Source organism: Pogona vitticeps, chromosome 8, assembly GCF_051106095.1.
Source record: "Pogona vitticeps strain Pit_001003342236 chromosome 8, PviZW2.1, whole genome shotgun sequence".
NCBI lineage: Eukaryota > Metazoa > Chordata > Lepidosauria > Squamata > Agamidae > Pogona > Pogona vitticeps.
Window position 1 is genome coordinate 26,787,286 of NC_135790.1, and position 18,895 is coordinate 26,806,180.

Genomic DNA, 18,895 nt, shown 5'->3' on the forward strand with positions numbered 1-18,895 from the left:
CCCTATCTGCAACCCTAGCCTTAGCCCTAGCCCCACCTGGAGATCCCAGTCTCTCCTCCAGTTATTAACCAGGCCTGTCCCTGCTTAGCTTCTGAAATCAGACTGCTTTGCAAGCATTGGAGAGGGTCTGATTTCTCAAGGCGTGAGGTCTGAACATCCTGGGTCACTGTTCTAGAGAGGAGGCAGCCCCAAAGGGCAGGCAGTGGGTCGATCGGGATCTACTGGTAGATTTCTATGTGATTGGCCAAAAAAAAATGGCAAAGATGTCACTTCCAGTTGCTTGGGAATAGCAACCTTTCCAAGACACTTTCTTCCTTCCAAACATGGTTGCTGAGAAAACCAGTGGAGGGGAGGGGAAGGGGGCTGGAAGGGGATTTCCGATCAAAGGCCTCTCCAGCTTGATTCTGGTGCGGGCTCCAAAATCCTGGGCTGAGTTCTGTGGTTTCAGGCAAGCCTCTGTTCCCCTGATTCTTGGTTTCTGCCTGCCCGCCTGAGTCGGAATTTGCCACCTGGCTGCGGTGGATAGGGATCAGGGTCTTAGGTAGGAATAGAGAGGGGAAGGGATGGTCGGTCCTGCCAACTACAGGCCTGTGCCTCCTCGTGTAGGACGAACGGGCTGGCGTCCAAACCAGTCTTTCTAAGGAATGCGCTCTTTCGTCCACCCGTTAACTTTTGAACTCCTGGTTGCACCTGAAAACTCTCTGTGCCTAGGATCTTAGGGCATATTTTTGGAGAGTTCTGTTTTTTGGATTGTGGAGAGGAAGCCTGGCCTCCCCTGAAGCTGCTGGGTGTCCTCGCTGTCCAGGTCATTCTCTCTCCCACCCGAGCCCACCCTTCCTGCCGTCTTTGGGTCGGCGCCCTCTCGGAGGGCCTTTGTTCCACCCTTACGTAACAGGTGCCCTTCCTTGCCAGAGAGGCGACACCTGTGGCATCGCGGGCTGGTCCAGTCCCTCTCCTTTGTTCTGCCCAATGAATGGAGACAAGCTGGTTATGTAAGACCGGCCGGCTTCTCCTCTGCCGGGCGGGCGCTGCCCAGCTTGGGCGCTTCCTCGGCTCCAGCTGGTTCAGCTGCCCGTGGGGAGGGGGGCCGGAGAGAGCGCCCGACCGAGCAGAGGGAGAGGAAAGAACAGGGAGAAAGCCAGAGTTCCTTGGCAACGCTGGGTGGCTTACCCTGGGGCAGTGTTTTCTCAATGCTACTGTCACCCTGAGGCCTGGTTTTACTTCTCTAAAAAGAAAAACAACAAGAAGAAGAGGGTGTAATTTGGTTTTAAAAACAAAAACAGCCGAAGATACTGTGGGCTCCAGCATTCCTGAGCAGGGCATGGAAAAGTTACCTTGTCGGACTACAAGGATGTTTTGTGGCACCTTTTTGATTCGGCACAGATTTATTTTTCGCCTAGATCTATGCTATTGTAGATGTCTGTTTTCGCATGTTTTTAAAAGGGATTCCAGTCTCCTTCTTCAGAAAGGAGAGCATTAAAGCCACAGGTTTATGTGCACAGTGCTCATGGTTACAGGAGGGAGGGGGATCAGAGCGCAAAAAGATTACAAATCCCGACAACTGTGTCTTCCACTTGTAAACTCTCAGGGGGATGCTGAACCCCACCCTTCTGGAAATAGTCAGGTCGCTGGCTGAAAGACAGCTCGGGAAGGCGGCTTGTCAGATGCTGTTTTGAGATGCAAAAGCAACATTTCTGGGCTGAATCGAGATTCTGGGAGCAAAACGGCAGAAAAGGAACTTTTTCCAAGCTGTGTTCCTGGCCCACCCAGGATGTTCAGCCGATGCATCGCCTGCATCCCGCGAACAAATGGATCTTGATGGACTGTGTGTAACTTTTTTTGCACCGGAAGGCGGGACAAGCACATGATGACCCACACGTGGAAAACACTACTATGTACAAATATTTGTTCAATGACAAAGTCAGCCTCCGGGCTTTCTTTTCGAGCAAAAGAGGACGTAGCAAATTCTCCCGCACTTTGGAGTGAGGACGTTGTGGTGGCGGCAGAGAGCTGAACTGGTTCTAGGGATCAGTTGCAGAGCAGATGTGAAAGTCAGGAATGCACCTTGCAGCACTTAAAGAGTTAAGCATGCTTTGAGCAGCTTCCTCTCCTTGCTGGACGTCCCAAGCTAACTCTCACCATCTGGAAGGAGACTTCAGGTCACCGCTGAATAGCAAAGCCACCTGCTCTCCTCCTTTTCTCATCCTCCCACTCCCGGCCACAGGTCAGACGTCATCGTAGCTAGTCCAGTTCTGGATGTGGCCGTTCAAAACAAAGATCTTAAGTTGCATCTGAACTGGTCTCCCAGGTTCTTCGGCCAAAGCATTTGTCTCCAATCCGTATGACTTTCCCTGCTTATTTTTTTTTTTAACCTGAAATGAATGGATGGGACAACCTGCACTGCAGTGAAAGCTCTAGAGTGAAAAATGTGGGTAGCGCCATTAAGATAACGAAGGGAGTATCCCCCCCCCCCAAAAAAAGTTAAAATTAGCTTTTGGAGGACATCATGCGGTGCTATGTATTCTCGATTTTATTGTATAGCTGAGAATAATGGTTAATTCACACTTGAACATGATCGTTCTAAGGGTGGCTTTCCCCATCTTTGCTGGGAACACCTGCAGTCCGTCCGGTTCTTTTTTAACAACATCTGGCTGGTTTTTGAAGTCAAAGATGCTGTTTTGTTTTTCTTTCTTTCTTTCTTTTGGATCCGTTTGAAAGAGGAAGCCACCTTGGTGCGGAATTTCCGAGCTGCTCTGGTCTCCCTTTCCCGACACCTGTGCTAAGGAGCAAGAGAAAGCGTTTCCCCACCCTTCGCTCTTCTGCCCTCCCGATTGACGCTGTTCGCCTGCACCCCACATCATGGCCCGAAGCATTGGAATGCCAGCTTTCCTGTCTTGCATGCCTCGGAGCTGCGCTGTTCCTCAAAATTCTCTCAGTTCCTGGTCCTGCATTTCCTCCACCACCCCCTTGAGCTATTTATTATTGGGAAAGAGGCAGATTTAAGTAAGGCAGGGCCCTCCTAAAGGCTTAAACAGCAGCCCACATCCTAGTCTTTCCTAATCTACTCCTCCAAGACTCCTTTTCTGCATCTCCGTCTTCCTTATTTTTATGCCTGAGGTTTTATACCCACTTTCCAAGGAGCTCAAGGTGCTGTTCCTAGTTCCTTCTTGAACTGACGTTATCTTCTCTGCAATCTTGTGAGGTAGGCCAGGTCGAGAGGAGGACTGATCCAAATTCACCCAGTGAACTTTATGACTCCGTGTAGAAGATACCTGGGGTTTCCCAAGCCAGCGTCGCCTAACCAACACTCCCTTACCCATCGCCCTTAGTCTCTTGTCTCTGCTTGGGAAGAACACAGTCTTGGGAGGCCAATGACGCACAAACCCTTCGGAGGGTCTCCATAAATCGGAATCAACGCAGCAGCACATCAGTATTGATTATTATTGGATGGTGTCCATTTTTTTAAGGGACCTCTTTGCTTCTCCCTCCAATCCCCATCATTCGAGCCCCAAACGTCCAGAGTGAGGGATACAAGGGGGCTCTCTTGCCACCCCACCCACCCCCCAACAGGCAGCAGGAGGCTGCGCGTTCGAGCGAGAAGCAGGTGCCGTTTGGAGCGGGTCTATTTTGAGCTGTTGCCGAGGACGAGAAGGAGCACAGCTTTCCTCCCACCGCCGACCTGTGCCAAGCGCTGCTATTTCGGATCTGCTGGCACAGCCGTTCCCCCCCCCTCCTCCGCCCCTCCTCCTCCTCACTTTCTGGGGTGCCGGCAGCCATGGCAATGGGGGGGGGAGGAAAAGAGGAGCTGCCGCTTTAACCCCCTCCACCCCGAAGTCCAGGCGAGCAGCAGGAAATGAAAGGGAAGCCTGCCCTCATCCAGACAGCTTTCTCTGCAACTTTCCAGCCCAGGGAGAGAGTAGGGGACAGGAACGCTTCTGGCCAAGCTCCGGGAAGTTGCCTCCAAATCCCAAATCCCGCTCACCTCCAGAGCCTACTGTATGTTGCATGCGGAGATCACAGGCAGGCTAACAGTGGCGTTCTTGATCCTTAAGTTTCCTGCCAGTTGCATTATTGGGCTTGATGACCGTCTTTTGATGGCACTGATGCCCAAGAACTGGGGGGGGGGGGGGTTTCCCTAGCAGGCTGAAGTTCTTCCCTCTTTGTTTGGATGGCTCCGTTCCTCACGCCATCTACCAGAGGCCGGTACAGCCTCTGTCCCTGCAGCCGGCTGCCAGCTGGATCGCACCAGGGGTTTAGATCCCGGACCCGATAAACTGCCAAGGTGCTACTGATGACCACAATTTGCCAAGGGCGGCTGCCAACCTGCCTGCAGTCGAAGTGTGCACGGTGCTTGGGCAGGCTGGCGCCTTCTCTGAGACGTCAAAGAAAGTGCCAGGGGTCAATTGGGGGGGGGCAGATCTCTGAAGGCTTACAATCCTCTCCCTGCCATGGCCTGCTTTGGGACATGTTTATGTTATTCCATCTGTTGGCATGAAACATTCTCGCTACTGCTATTGTCCACAGGGAGCTTAGAATCCGTCTGCGTGGGGGGGGGGGGGAAGTCTGCGTAAAAATAAGCAAGACTAGGATGAAAGGGAAGACACATAAAAGAAGCTGGGGAAAGTCAAAGGACAAATGAATAAAATAGGTGTCATTAGCATTAAGTGCTTAGCCAGAAAGAACCATTTTGTGTCTGCCGTCTGCGAGTATTTGCTTATTTATTATGTTTTGTCCATTATGTTCCTATCCCACCTTTTTCTGGGTAAGCCACCCAATTCCTCTTTTCCCCATCCTCCTTGTGAGCATAAAATAGTGTGATTGCGCAATATCCCCCAGTCAGTTTCTGTTGCAGAGTTTTGAATTTCTGATTAAATTCCTCTAGCAGCGTAGCAAAAACACAAGGATTCTCAGAGCAGACCGCCCCCTTTTTTTCTTCCTCAACTGGCACTTACAGTCTCTGTAACTCACTCCGAGACATTTTCTAAGAAGAAAGAACAAAAGGTTTTGTTACTTACAATGGAACAGATCAAAAAGCAAACGAATACACATATCTGCGTTCGGTAACAGACTTCAGCAGATTACTGCTTTTCAACAGACCAAAGAAAGGGAAAGAGTTCTGAGCAGGGAGGCGGGTCTCTCTTTGAATTCAGAGGCAGATGGAAACAATTGGTTGGTGCTCGACAGCTTGACAGTCACCCCAGCCCAGAAAGGTCCCTCCCACCACCAAACGTACCTGAAGGCAGCATGCGAGGTTGTGAAATGCCCAACAGTTTCATGGCTAAGTGAGGAGTCAAAAGGAAATGTCCCCAATCCTAATCCAACCGCTAGACCATATATTCCTAGAAACAAGCATTTCTTTAGCAAATGCTCCATGGCAGAGGGAATCTCTGGCTTCTCAAATCATCATAGAAACGTCCTGGCCAAGACAGGAATCTCGAAAGACGTTCTGCTACAGAGGAGAACCTTCTCATATGATATAGTAGCCACTACAGGGTTTAAAGACTGCCATCTTTGGTGTTTAGGGTAGGAACAGGCAGCAGTAACTTGGTGCAAGGTGTTCACGGTGATGACAGCTTTGCCCCCCCCCCGCCACCCAAATTCTCTGTTCCAGAACTTTCCCTCCTTCCACAAATCTGAGCACTAAGAGGGCTGTAGCCGGCCTGGGAGCAGCAGCCCTTGTTGACCTGGGATACATATATGTCACCTCCATCTCTTGCTTTGGGTCTCCCCTTTCCCTGGCACACAGGCCTGCATCTGGAACGCCGCATCCTCACCCCTGTGTTCTTCTTTCTCCACAGAATTCGAAAACAGTCCAGGGTTTGACCGGCCTCCGTAACCTAGGCAACACCGTAAGTCCGTTCCTTCCTCTCTACCCGCCTCCCTTGGGTGTGCTTATCCTATCCACACTTTAAATGCTTTCAACTATCCTTTATGGGGTCCTGGGGACTGTGGGAGTCATCGCTCTGGGACAGGATGGGAAAGGATCCTCAGTGGTCGACCCTCAGCCAAATGCGGGTGGCAGGTTTCTTTGTCAGAAAATGTGACACACCTAAAGCCGTATAAAGCATCGCCAAGCGCCCTGTGGATGATTTACACGTGCAGAAATGAAATGATGGAAGTTGCAATGGTGAATTATCACTGATTAACGAGGTGCTCGTCACTTTCCTGGTCATGGGCTCGAGGGACAGCTGAGCACCTGACCAGGAATGCTACCACCGATCTTCATCACTTAGGGAAAATTCCCCAGTGTGTCATTTCACATCATACAGATGTAAACTGCCTGTAGGATTCTGGCCTTTAACCATACAGCACTTTTGCATGTGAAAAATTGTTCACAGACACCGGAGCAGGGAACCCATTTCCCCCCAGATGGACTCCAACTCAGACCTGGCTAATATAGGACAGCTTCGTACACACAGTTTGAGAAAGTGAATTGATTAGGACCACAGGTTCCAGACACTTTTTTTGTCTAGGAAAGTAATTTTCCTAACTGATCTTCCTTGGCAGACAAGAGTTTTTACTTCTGAATCTTTTCCACAGTTCACCGGGTGTTCTTTCAGTCCTATCTCCTGCTCTGCTTTTATTTATTTATTTATTTATTTATTTATTTATTTATTTATTTATTTAGTTAGTTAGTTAGTTAGTTAGTTAGTTAGTTAGTTAGTTAGTTAGTTAGTTAGTTAGTTAGTTAGTTAGTTAGTTAGTTATCCCACCCAATTAATGGCAAAGCCACTGCTCTGGGCAGCTAACAGATTGAGCTCGAGATAACGATGTAATAATAATTGGAACAACAATAAAGTTCAGAGAAGGCATCATACAAACTCAAAATACAGTTAGTCAGGAAACCAAATTGTGTCATATAATGCAGGTGGGGAAACTGAGGGAAGCGACAAGGTCAACGCAGGCTTTCTGGTTTAAAAAAAAAATTATGGCAGAGAACCAGCCCAAAACAGGGCACTCCAAAGTCCTCACAGTGACTCTGGAGCCCAACCCCATCCCAAAAAATACAACAGGAAGTCCATTTCGGGGCCGGCCCTCCTCAGAGGTGCAGCTTTTGACCGGAGGGATCCCTTGCAGCTGTTGCCCAGGGGCCAGTTGAGGTCACCGTGTGGCAACCATTGACGTGACTGCAGCCACGTTACGAAAGCTTGCCCGTCGGGTTCTCCAGGGCGACATTCACGTAGGAGTTCCCTCCGTGGTCCCCCCCCGCCCGGTGGTTTCCATGCCACTGCCCCATACGTCCCAGCCCAGCTGAAACGTGTCACCTTTGATGTTCATGGCCAGAGCTTGGGCAGGGGGTTCCCTTTTCGGACCACAAGTCCCACAATCCCCCAGCCAACATAGTCAATGGGAGTTGTAGTCCAACACACACACATATATATATACTTTCCTGGTTGGATTACCAGCTTTTAACATTAAGGTAATTTACGGTGGTCTTGAATGTGTCCTTTCCAGCTGTTGTACGCCACCTTGAGTCCCTTCCCAGAGAGAAAGGCCAGATATAAGTAAACCAATAATAAATAAATAGTCACAGGCTCCTCTGGTGTCCCCCCCCCAGCCTGTTTGTTGAGTTGCAAGGGTGCTCACTGAGTTGGTTTCAGCAGGTCTTTCCTCAGCTGTTGACACCTCAGTTCCTCTTCTCGGATGACACAAGCCTGGGAACCCTTCGGCCTTTGTTTCGCACATGGGTGAAGAGAGGCTGCAGTGCGGTGTGGTGTAACGGTCTCAGGAAATGGCCTCATGCCAGCCCTCCCGCCCACTCTTCCGTCACTCGGACCCGACCCGGGTGCTGACGCTAAAGGCACCTTTGCCTCTAACATGCACGGCTTCTTTTGAAAAAGCAGATTGCATAAGCTGAAGAGTGGGTGATAATTAACAGGATCAAAGCAGGGGAGAAACGAAGGGTTTAACCTTTTCCTCCCTGTGCTGCAATGCTGAGGAAAACCCTACTTCTGAGGCGGGTATTTGCAGGGGATATGAGAACGCTCCCCACCCCTCCCCAGGGACTTGTGCGAACTTTTGTTTCAAGGCAAGCAAAGAGCTTCAGAGAGAAGGGGTTTTCTTCAGCACTAGAACAAAGCAGGAAAGGGTAAACATGGTGCAACTTGGCTATATACCAGCCCTGTCCCCTGCATGCCACATTTCAATCTGACATGACAGTTCAGTTCTTGATCACTCATCGGTTCCATATCCAAAGACAGAGAAATTGGGCTTGAAAAGTTGAGAAAAGAGAGATTCCACTGACTTTCTATCTATTCAGGAATTTCTTTTAAGGAACCCAATTTGACCCGTCTACCACTGCGTCGGGTGCAGGAGTGGCCCCTGGTGCCAACGTGAGGCAGGTGGTCTTCCTCCAAAATGGTGGTGTCAGGGGCGCACTCCCCGTTGGGAAGGGCAAGCGGTGTGCCAGGGCACGGCTTGACTTGTGCCCATGGTTTCTGCCTCCTGCAGTGTTTTATGAACTCGATCCTGCAGTGCCTGAGTAACACCAAAGAACTTCGGGATTATTGCCTCCAGAACCAGTACCTTCGCGACCTCAACCAGAACAGCCGCATGCAGATGGCTCTCATGGCGGGTAAGAGACGTGGGTTTGGGCACAGGGGTGGGCACGCACCCTTGGGTGAGGACACCCCTGCACACAGCGTCCTCACCCAATTGCCAGATGAGCCCCCCCACTGGTCCTCCTCACCATCACGGAAAGCCATGTCGTGGGGGTGGTTCTAGCGACAAAGGCATCTCTCTGGGAAGAATGAGGGGGAGTCGTTGAGCGAAGGGATCCGCAGAAGGCAGCCGGAAGAAAAGGCAGCAGTTTCTCAGCAACGGAGAGAGAGAGACTCAGGAGGGTGCTAAAAATGCAGCCTTTATGAAATGGATTTGGGAGCTGCCTTTGTCTACCTTCTGCATCAGGGCCACTCGGCCAGACGGCAGTGTAACAAACCCCACGTCCCAAGATCCATGGGTCTCCTAGAAGTGCTGGATCATAGAATTAGAAAGCTGAGAGGGTCTTAAAGGTCCTCTCTAGACCACCCCCTCCCAGGGCAGGAAATCTACAGCCAGGTCCCCAGGTGGGTGGCCACTGGACCTCGGTTTGATAGCATCCAAAAAAAGGAGAATCTGCCCTCATTGGGGGCAGTTCCCTTCCCGTTGTAAACAGCTCTTGGTGTCCGGAAGCCCTTCGTCAATTTCGCCAGAATCTCCCTCCTCGTTTTTGGTACCCGTCTGTTCATGTTCTGCCCTCTGGAGGACAGAGGCACACAAATTCACTCCATCTTCTGTGTCACGGTCCTTTAGATCTATGAAGATGATGACCCAGTGCCTTCTCCATCTTCTCCAGGTTAAATGAGCCCAGCTCCCTCCACCGTTCCTTATGGGGCTAGGTTTCTAGATCCTTTGCCATCTGGGTCACCTTCCTGTGATCAATCTTCTTAAATGATGAACCTCTATCTATTTATCTGGCTGGCTGGAGAGCTCAGTGGTTAGGGTCTCTGGCTGCAGAGCCAGAGGCTGGGAGTTTGATTCCCCGTCTGGGCCTCCTGTAAAGCGAGCCAGCCTGTGTCGCCTTGGGCAAGCTGCACATAGTCCCAGGATAGTGCCAGAATCTGGGAATTATTCCTGAGTACTCTACATGACTGGACAAAAAAATTGTCAAGGGGAACCTTTACCTTTTTACCTTACTCTACACCTAGAACACCCTGGAAAGGGTTGCCATAAGTTGGAATTGACAGGACGGCATACAAGAATTATTATCTGTATGTCTGCTGCCTGTGTATGTCTTCATCAGTCCTACCAGCCCCTCCATCTACCCCAGTTTTTTGCCATCACAAACAGGCAAATGGAATTCCCTGTGACTTCTATCCATACCTGGGAGATGTCTCGCTGTTGATATCCAGACCAGACTTTGGGGCTTTTTCTCTGCACGAGTTACCTAGTTATCATCTAGGGCAAAGCCGTTCTGCTCCTTTCAGGAAGCTAACCTGGCATCTTTTCTGTCTCTCCCCCCCTTCTCCTCCTCCCCCCTTTCCATGGCTGCCTCCCACCTCCCTCCAGAGTTTGCCAAACTCATCCAGGCCTTGTGGACGTCATCTCCAAATGAATCTGTGAGTCCTTCCGAATTCAAGACGCAGATTCAAAGATACGCTCCCCGCTTTGTTGGTTACAAGTAAGGAACGTTTCCTGCTCCTCCTTCTTGGCTTCCCATGAGCTGCAGGGAGCATGGGTTCAAATAGTTCCAGTCATTTGTTCCCGAGAGTTCTTCTAGCTCCAGCAGTTTGCTTTTCCCCTGCTATTTTAAAATTAGGCTTATGGATGTAAATCCAGCGTGGACCACAGCCTCCCTTATCAGTTTCGGCTTCCACTCTGCTGCAGATTTATACCAGTTCTTTTCAAAAGCAGGGTGAAAAGAGAGAGGGCCAGGCGGTCCATTGCAGATCCCTACGGTCTTCAGAGAGGGAATTCCTCAAGTGCTAAAAGATGCCTGATTGTCAGCTAGCTTGCTGTATTTTGTGATTGGTCATCAGGCGGTAAACACGGGCTTGCAAGTATGACTGCTCAGACACAAGCAGCTTCCTAACTCACATGTTCAGAACACAAAGGCAAGTTCAGCTTCTAAGGATCTGCTGGCTGTAAAGGATGGTTTGACCCAGTAGATCCCGGGTCTACATCAGCATAAGCTCCACTGAATGGAGTAAGGATGGGTGCCGTTTATTGATTGGAAGAACTGAGCTTTTTTCCCCCCAGTTGATGTGAAAGCTTTGGAGATCGCTCATTCCTAGCGTTTCCATAAGTCTAGAGGGGACTTGATAGCATGTGATAACAGTAGAAACACAGAGAAGTCAGAGGAATTAGAAGTTGTGAAACCCTGGAGGACAGAGAGTTAAAGTGTTGGGCTTTTCAGCTTCCAATGACAGGCTAGCTATAATGTGTGATTCCAAGGCGAAACCAAAGGATGTGAAGTGGCCTGAATCGGTAGCTTCCCCTTCCGGAGACATGAAGTGAATGCCCCATTTTTAACCACCTTCCTTGCCTCTCTGAAGCCTCTCCGTTCATCCTTCCTTCTCTCCTCTTTTAGCCAGCAGGACGCCCAGGAGTTCCTCCGGTTCCTCCTGGACGGGCTTCACAGCGAGGTCAACCGCGTCCTGGTTCGCCCCAAAGGCAGCAGTGAGAACCTGGACCATCTCCCGTAAGTTGCAGCGAAAGGCCAGGGCGGAAAGGAACCGGGAATTTGGGAAGGGAGGCACAGGATATCGTGTCCTTTCCTGGACTAGGAATTCTGCATTTACAAATCCTCTCACTGCTTCTTTGGCGCATGACCCTCCCAAGGTTTATCCAGCAATCAAGGAGTCGTTTTTCCAAACCCCTCCTTTAGGGGGCGCTCTGTGAGTGCGCGGCTTCTCTAAGGCTGCCCAGGTGGCAGGATGCGGAACAACAGGAGCCCCACGTTGGATGTGGGGGATCTCAGCTGGTCTCTCTCCCGGAAAGCATGGTGGGAAATTCAAAATCCCACGTCCACTGACCCAGGAATTGCGCTCTGTGCCCCCAACCCCATCCTGACCTCCCACCCACCCCCATGGTTAAAGCCTGGGATGACCCATCACAGCCCCTGGGGGCAACCTTTGGCCATTCCTTCCGGCGTTTACAGAATTAGAGACGGAGTGCGCCTGCAGCTTTAAAGGGGGAGTTGTGCGTCTCAGGATAGCGTTGGATCTACGTCTTGCTTCCATGCTAGTTTTTCTCTTGGATCCGGACGATCCCGCCGTCCTTTGGGAGAGCTGATTTCACCCTCTCTGCTTCTCACCTCCTACAGGGATGAAGAAAAGGGCAGGCAGATGTGGATAAAATACCTGGCCAGAGAAGACAGCCGCATTGGGGGTAAGGACTTTGATGGGGGGGGGATTCTGTTTCGGGCGGTGGGAAAAGTTGCGAGGGGGAAATGCAGCTTTGGGGTGTAGACCTTGAGGAACCAAACAGTTGCTCTCGACTCCCATCTCATGGGAGTGGGAAGAGGGATGGCAGCAACAGGATCCCAGGTCTGTGACACCCTACCATCACCCTTCGGAGTTCCCCCAGAGAGTGTGGCCATTTCCAATTAACTTTTGCAAACTCTGATTTCTTCATAAGATGGGAAAGGGCCAAAGCATAGATCCATCCTCATCTTCAGAACTTTTATTTTTCATTGTCAAGGGTGGAGATTAAACTTCATGTTGAACTCTATCCTGTCGATACTGCAAAAGAGAGTGTTTCCACAGTCAATTGACTGGTGAACTATTACTGTATCATCATCATCATCTTAGAACTGCCGAGCTGGCGGGGAGCTTATGGATCACCGAGTCCAGCCCCATGTCAAGGACGAACAGTGGGGAAAATGAACTTCCAAACTCTGGTCCCGCACCCCCACTGTGCTCTTCAGCAGTTCTCGTTAGTTGACTGCCTTTTGACCCAATATTGCCAATTATTCCACAAAGCCACAATCTTCATCAGCCCAAAGAGCGTTGTGACCTCTTTTGCACAACTACATCTGTTTAGTGTGGTTTTTTTAAAATGTGGCCATGACTTTGCATTATGTCATTTCGTGTCCTTTTAAAAATTGTGCAACTCTACTCTGATCCTTTTGTTCCAGGACAAAAAGGCAAAGTGGAAAATGTTTAGTGAATCATTTATATTATATAGAAACCTTAGCTAAGGTAGTTAAAAATTAAGTTATCTGCCCAGCCTAAGTGCCCAACAGTATTTCATTCAGTACTCCTTGGTATAGAAACAACTCTGATTCTTCAACAGAGTCATTGGTAGGATGTAAGATAATGAAGGCCTGAGAGCAACTGAACTTAATGTTTGGCACGTATATAAAAGCAGTGCTCTCTCAAGTGGTGAAATAGGGTCTGTTTGTCATAGCCCGCAACTCTTCTCACCTTTGTGCCTTGGATTTAGCACACTTATTTTAATGACTGGTCACTAGAAGGTAAACATGCTTACCAGTCTGCTTGGCAAGGGACATAAATCTAAGGAAGTGGCCCGACTACAAGGGGGAAAGGGTCTCATATCAGCTGGCAAGCCCACAGTGTTTCAAGAGTAGCTGAAACCAATCGAAAAGGAGAATCCAGAGCTGCACCAGGAAACGGCTTCCACGGGAACCTCTGAGGTTCAAGATGAAATCTGAAAGATCTGGGCCCACGGGTAAAGAAAACCATAAACCAGCAGGCTCAAACACACGGCAGAGGATACCAGTCCTGAGTGGTCAGGAGAGGAAGCCGATTGCTAGGGATGCCGAGGGCCAGATAAAATTGCCTTCTTGGCCAGATCTCACCTTGAGGCTGCCAGCTGCTGACCACCCTACATTTGGGTGTGGAAGGGGGCATGAGTTGGCATTCCTTCTTGCAGGGAAGGGGTCAGGTCTTTTAAGGGCACCCGATCCAAGGGCTTCCTGTGATGCCCAGCAGCTGTAGATGGCTTCTCCCTTGGTCCACGGTGACCCCTTGTTCCTTTTCCCATCCCTTTAGATCTTTTTGTTGGGCAGCTGAAGAGCTCTCTCACCTGCAGTGTCTGCGGGCACTGCTCGACGGCCTTTGACCCTTTCTGGGACCTCTCCTTGCCCATTGCCAAGGTAAGCCCAACGAACGCGTGTGCCCTCCGTCACGTCCTCGCCTCCCTCCTCCTTCCCCTCTCACCCAGTCTCCGCTGCCCAAGTCATCAGCTCTGGCAAGCCGTTCTTTCTCAACTTTCACCCCTTGACCGGGCGTCTGTCCATCTCTCTTTTCCTAGAAAAGCTACGGCGAGGTGAACTTGATGGACTGCATGAGGCTCTTCACCAAGGAAGACGTCCTGGACGGAGACGAGAAACCGGTAAGGGGCCGATCCAGTCGAAGGTGGAAGTGCACAAGAGAACTAACTGGGGAGGTGGAGGGAGCAGCTGGAAGGGAATTACACCGGCTTTTATATATATAAAAAGAGATATATTAGAGATATTTTCCTGCTGATCGCGCTTCCTTTTTCTCCCCGCAGACCTGCTGCCACTGCAAGGCCAGGACAAAATGTACGAAGAAGTTCAGCCTTCAAAGGTTCCCCAAGATCCTGGTGTTACGTATCCTTTCCTGCCTTCTTAGACGCGGCCGCCTTCAGGCCAGGGTTAGCCAGAAGGGGTCACGGGCCGGGCAGCTTCAAGCTCTCCTCTGGCTCCTGAAGGCAGCGCATGAGTTCCATACCACTGGCCGGAGGAACGTGGGAAGAGAGGCGCTCTTGATTCCCCTGTCTGGCCACAGGAAGCAACATCAACCCATTCAATCTCCCATCACCAAAAAAGGATGGGCAACGGCTGGTGGACTCCATGCGGGATCCGCCCGCCAAGAAGGTCATTTTATCCGGCCCTTCTCTCATTCTGATGATGGAGGTTCACACACCGCAGTGTTGCCTGAGCCATAAAAAGCTCTTTTCTCTCTCTCTCTCTGCCCCCCTGGTGAAAAATCGGTCAAGGGAAGGTGCCAAAGGAGTATGGCCTCTTCTAGGGCAGAAAGTCCTCTGCTGGAAGAGGTGCGAGGGGGAACCCTTCTCCTGCTGAGGGTGTCCTCTGTGAGAAGGGCTCCCCCCCAGTTCTAGTCCTTGTGAAGCTGAAAAGCCAACCTTTGAAACAAAGGTCGGAGCTTCGAGGTTACCCATCTTCTGACAGGGAACCACATCCAGATCAGTCACTTGGTCTGTGTCTGGCCTGACCTGCAAAAAATTTGATGCACTTATAGTTAAGTTTCAGAAAACCCCACATTTAAAAAAAAGGTTTTCATCCGTGCATGCAAATGAGTGTATACAGTAAAATTTTATGCCCTTGTGTGTCCTCTCTTGTGCAACTTTCTGGGGATGGGCAGGGAGCGGGGGGGGGGTCCAAGGCCCATCGTCCACCCCAAACTTGCCCCCCTTCCTTGCATCTTCCTTTTGTCTTCCTTAACATCTCCCCGCCTGCCCCAGACCTGAAGCGTTTTTCGGAGGCCAGGATGCGATCCAGCAAGCTCACCACCTTTGTTAATTTCCCTCTCAAGGACCTGGACTTGAGGGAGTTTGCTTCCCACAGCTGCAGTGAGTGTTTCGGGAGAGGGGGGGACATGGGAGGGGTGCTGGGGGGGGGCTTGCAGAAGGATTTGGGAGGGGAGACTAAGGAGGAGAGAAGGGGAGGAGAGCATCACAGGAAGACGGGATCGGCATAATTTCAGGGGTCTTCCCTCAGCCGGGGGGGGGGGGGGGAATTGAACAGCACAGAGCCAGAATAAAGAAATGGTGTGCGAGGGTCAGTGGAATGAACCCCATCAGAGCACCTTGTCCACATACAGCCCCCCCCCTACTTTTTGAGGGTATGAAGCTGTTTGCTTCTCCGAGGACACAGGAGAAAGAAAACATTTCCAGTGTGGATTCGAAGGGGACGCTTTTAATTGCCCTCAAATACAACCCTCTTCCCCATCTCTCTCTTCCTTTGTAATCCATCAGTGATTTCGCCCCCCCCCCCTTTGTTATCTAAACAGACTCTTGAAAACTTACGTTATTGATTAGGAAAGCATTGACATTTTCCTTTTGTTTCCCCCCTCCCCTTTCTTTTCTTTGAAAGCCGAAAACTTCAACTCACCACTTTAAAAATTTTGGGAAGTTTAGAGAATCAAACAGGTTTTAAAAAACCAGTTTTCTGCAAGGAAGGGGTGGAATAACTGGGTTTCCTCAGATGTTTTGAGTAGGCATGTTTTCGGATAGTTTTCGGACTGCCGATCCCATAATCCTTTACCACCAGCTGTGCTGGCCAGGGGCTGATAGGATCTGCAGTCCAACAACTAGGGGAGTGCTAGGATCCGTCACCCAGGATACAAACCTGTTCAGACATTAGCATGGGGGGGGGGAAATGCCTGTGACTCTAACTTTATTCCAACCTGTCCCTCTGCAGACCACGCCATTTACAACCTGTACGCCGTTTCCAACCACAGCGGGACGACCATGGGTGGCCATTACACCGCCTACTGCAAAAACCCCATCTCCGGAGAGTGGCATGCGTTCAATGACTCACGGTAACGCTGGGGATCGGAGCGGCTCTCTGGTGCCAGGCGGGGACCGGTAGCTCGGGGTAGAGCATAGGCCTCTGTGCCATGCTGGGGGTTTCCCCATCCGAACCTTGTAATCTCAAAACCATCTCGGCTCCCAGAGCTGAAAAATACTCTTCTGTATCTGAAGATCCGGTGCCCATATGGGGCAGAAAGTCCCCCCCATCGCCAGTGAGATTCATTTGTCATTTTTGAAAAGCTCCTCCAGACCAAATGCTAAACTTAATATTGTTGGTTTTTTTTTAACTCCGCATTTCAAAGTGTTAAAGGCACATCTGTTTCAAAGGTGATTTTTCTCTTGGGCTTTAAAAAAAGACTTTGGCTTATATTAAGGACTTCTGTTTTAAATTTTGCTGGAACTCAACCTGATGCCCTCCACACCTTTCGGAGTACACTGCCCATTGTCCCTCGGGGGGAGGGGTCCATCAGCCAGGTGGTGCTGGCTGGGACTGATGGGGCTTGTGGTCGAAGGCACCCACCAAACTCCTTTTTGCTGACTCCTCCATGCCCTGATCAGCAGCAGACTTAAACGCTGGATAGGCGTCCAATCCAAGTTCTCTCTTAATTTTCCACTGGCATTGGAGCAAAAACCACATTCTTTGTGTGTGCAAAGTTGTGGCTGCGATCAGAACCCATTGGGAGGCAACACTAACTGTGGGTGTGTGGCACCAATACAGCTGTTTATCCCTTAGAAAGAGGATGGCTTCATTTCCAATCTTTCTGTTTCCTGTTGTTGGATAGCTTGGTGGTTTAAGGCAACTGCCTGCCAAGCCAGAGGTGGGGAGTTCAATTCCCCCACTGGGCCTCCTTAACAAGGTCTGGACTCAGTAACCCATAGTATCTCTTCCAGCTCTGCAGTTCAAAGGTTACTATGGCTACAGTTTTTTTGTCTGCTGTAGGCCTGAATCCTGATGCTGATTTGTGCTTGAGTTATGGAAACGACGTAAATCTTTGTAGCAATTTTGCACAAAATCCGGGTTGCCTTCCTGTCTGGGCAGTTTCCCTTTTGTTGTTGTTGTTTAGTCGTTAAGTCGTTCCCTTATGCACACATAAATCAGCAGTAGGATTCTGATCATTAAGTTCTTTTTTTTAAAAAAAAAGTTTTAAATTGTTTTACAATCCTTGAAGAGTTTTCATTTCTTTCATTTTGATTTTATCAATCCTCCTCTGCCCGGAGATCTATTGCTATCAAGCAGCTTAGAAATACTTCAGTAAATGAAGGAATCCATGCCAGGCATCCCGGCACAAAAGGACGGAGGTCATGGTTTCCCGCAATGAGACTGGCTCGCTAACGGCTTTTTCCCTCTTTATCCTCCCTGCAGTGTCACACCTCTCTCCTCCAGTCACGTCCGGAGCAGCGATGCCTACCTGCTTTTCTACGAGCTGGCCAGCCCGTCCTCCCGAATGTAGCTTCCGCCCACCCGCCCTACACCACCGCAAAGCCTTGAAGGAAAAAAGGAAAAAGGGTTGAGCGCCAGCTCACGGACTCGTGGTGTGGGGGACCCAAGACGATGTTGACTGAAGGGATTTCCCTCCACAAATTGTGTTTTCCTTTTTTTTTTTTCCAAAAAAGCTTTTTTTTTCAAAAGCAAAACACACACAAAAAAAGAAGAAGGACATTCTAATAAAGCATTGGCTTAAGAGGTCGACTTTTACGGACGTGCCTTTCTCCGGCTTTAATGACTGAGGAAGAAGACGTGGGCCCCGCTGGCCCCGCCGATGTCCCGGAGAGAAGACCCCCGTTGAGAGGGGCCCGGGGCACCCCCACAGCTTCAGAAATTCTGCTGTGAGGTGGTTTTTCAATTTTCTTTCTCGTTTGTTTGTTTCCCCTTTCTCTGTCCATTATTCCTCTCCCATACTCTTTTCCCCCTCATTGGTGTGTAATAAACCGTAGACTGCAGCTCGGTTGTGGGGCAGGAAGCTCTCTGTCCCATTTTATCCATAGGAGCCCCCAGACGGTTGGGACACAGGCGCCTGGCGTGCCCTTCTTCTCGTGGAACGGCATGCCCGCTGGAGGTGGCTGCAATCGGTTGCACGTCGGAAAGGGATGAGAAACGTCACAAGAGTTGCAACACCCGGCCAGCTGTGGGTGCTGCCCATCTCTACGTTTTCAGCTGAACCGGAGGTGTGGGACTTGGGGTGGGGAGCGGTCCTTCCCAACGGAGGAACGCAATGGCTCGTGACCCTCCCGAGAGATCCTGCTCCGTGAGCATTCGTGCCACACAAGACTTTTCCCCCCCCCCCGGGGGGGGCAGCTTCATGGGTTCCAGAACTCCTAAGCGCACATCTGCTGGCTTTCGACGGACCCTGCCAGCCAGGGTCCTCTCACCTCTTTGCACTTCGAGGGGCATTTCTTGATTGATTTTCATTTCAAAACAAAAACAAAAAGTCCCTTTTCTTAATAAACCTTGAGCGCTTCCATCTGGCTGGATTTTATGGAGCCTGGCCCAAGCGTTTGCGCTCCGGGCGAATTCCAACCTGTCTGTTTTCACCGCCGTGCCTTAAAGCCATCCGAAGGGAGAAAAGAGGAGGCGTTCTCTGTGTGTCGACGTGACTCTTTGGAGGCGTGCAAGGGATATAAGCTGCGAGCATCCTTTCCTCCTGCTCTCTTGATTCGTACGTACTTTGGCAGCTTGGACTGTGTTTTCCTAAAGGCAGCTCTTGAGGTTTCATTTTAAATTCTGGTTCCCTGTGGCAACGAGCCTACACCACGGACGGTGTGAGGGCCATGGATTGTCTGGGCCACACCGCGTGGCTCTCTGAGATAAAGAACGGAGCCACCTTTGAAACTGCAGACTTTGATCGGCCGACAACAGTCAATAACTTGGTTTCAC

The 18,895-nt window shown here is 50.3% G+C and overlaps 1 protein-coding gene across 2 annotated transcripts in view; it reads left to right on the forward strand.

Annotated features, from left to right (window-relative positions):
- Window positions 1-17,649, forward strand: part of USP2 (ubiquitin specific peptidase 2) — a 47,991-nt gene extending 30,342 nt beyond the window's left edge. For both annotated transcript variants that reach the window (XM_072979266.2, XM_020792783.3), the window contains 11 exons: window positions 5,799-5,849; window positions 8,452-8,575; window positions 10,048-10,159; window positions 11,069-11,179; window positions 11,804-11,868; window positions 13,494-13,597; window positions 13,756-13,836; window positions 13,996-14,074; window positions 14,950-15,057; window positions 15,908-16,028; window positions 17,384-17,649. In XM_072979266.2, coding sequence (XP_072835367.2) covers window positions 5,799-5,849; window positions 8,452-8,575; window positions 10,048-10,159; window positions 11,069-11,179; window positions 11,804-11,868; window positions 13,494-13,597; window positions 13,756-13,836; window positions 13,996-14,074; window positions 14,950-15,057; window positions 15,908-16,028; window positions 17,384-17,471 — 1,044 coding nt within the window. In that variant the 3' untranslated portion in view covers window positions 17,472-17,649. The remainder of the gene's footprint in view (window positions 1-5,798; window positions 5,850-8,451; window positions 8,576-10,047; window positions 10,160-11,068; window positions 11,180-11,803; window positions 11,869-13,493; window positions 13,598-13,755; window positions 13,837-13,995; window positions 14,075-14,949; window positions 15,058-15,907; window positions 16,029-17,383) is intronic.
- The last annotated feature ends 1,246 nt before the right edge of the window (window positions 17,650-18,895 follow it).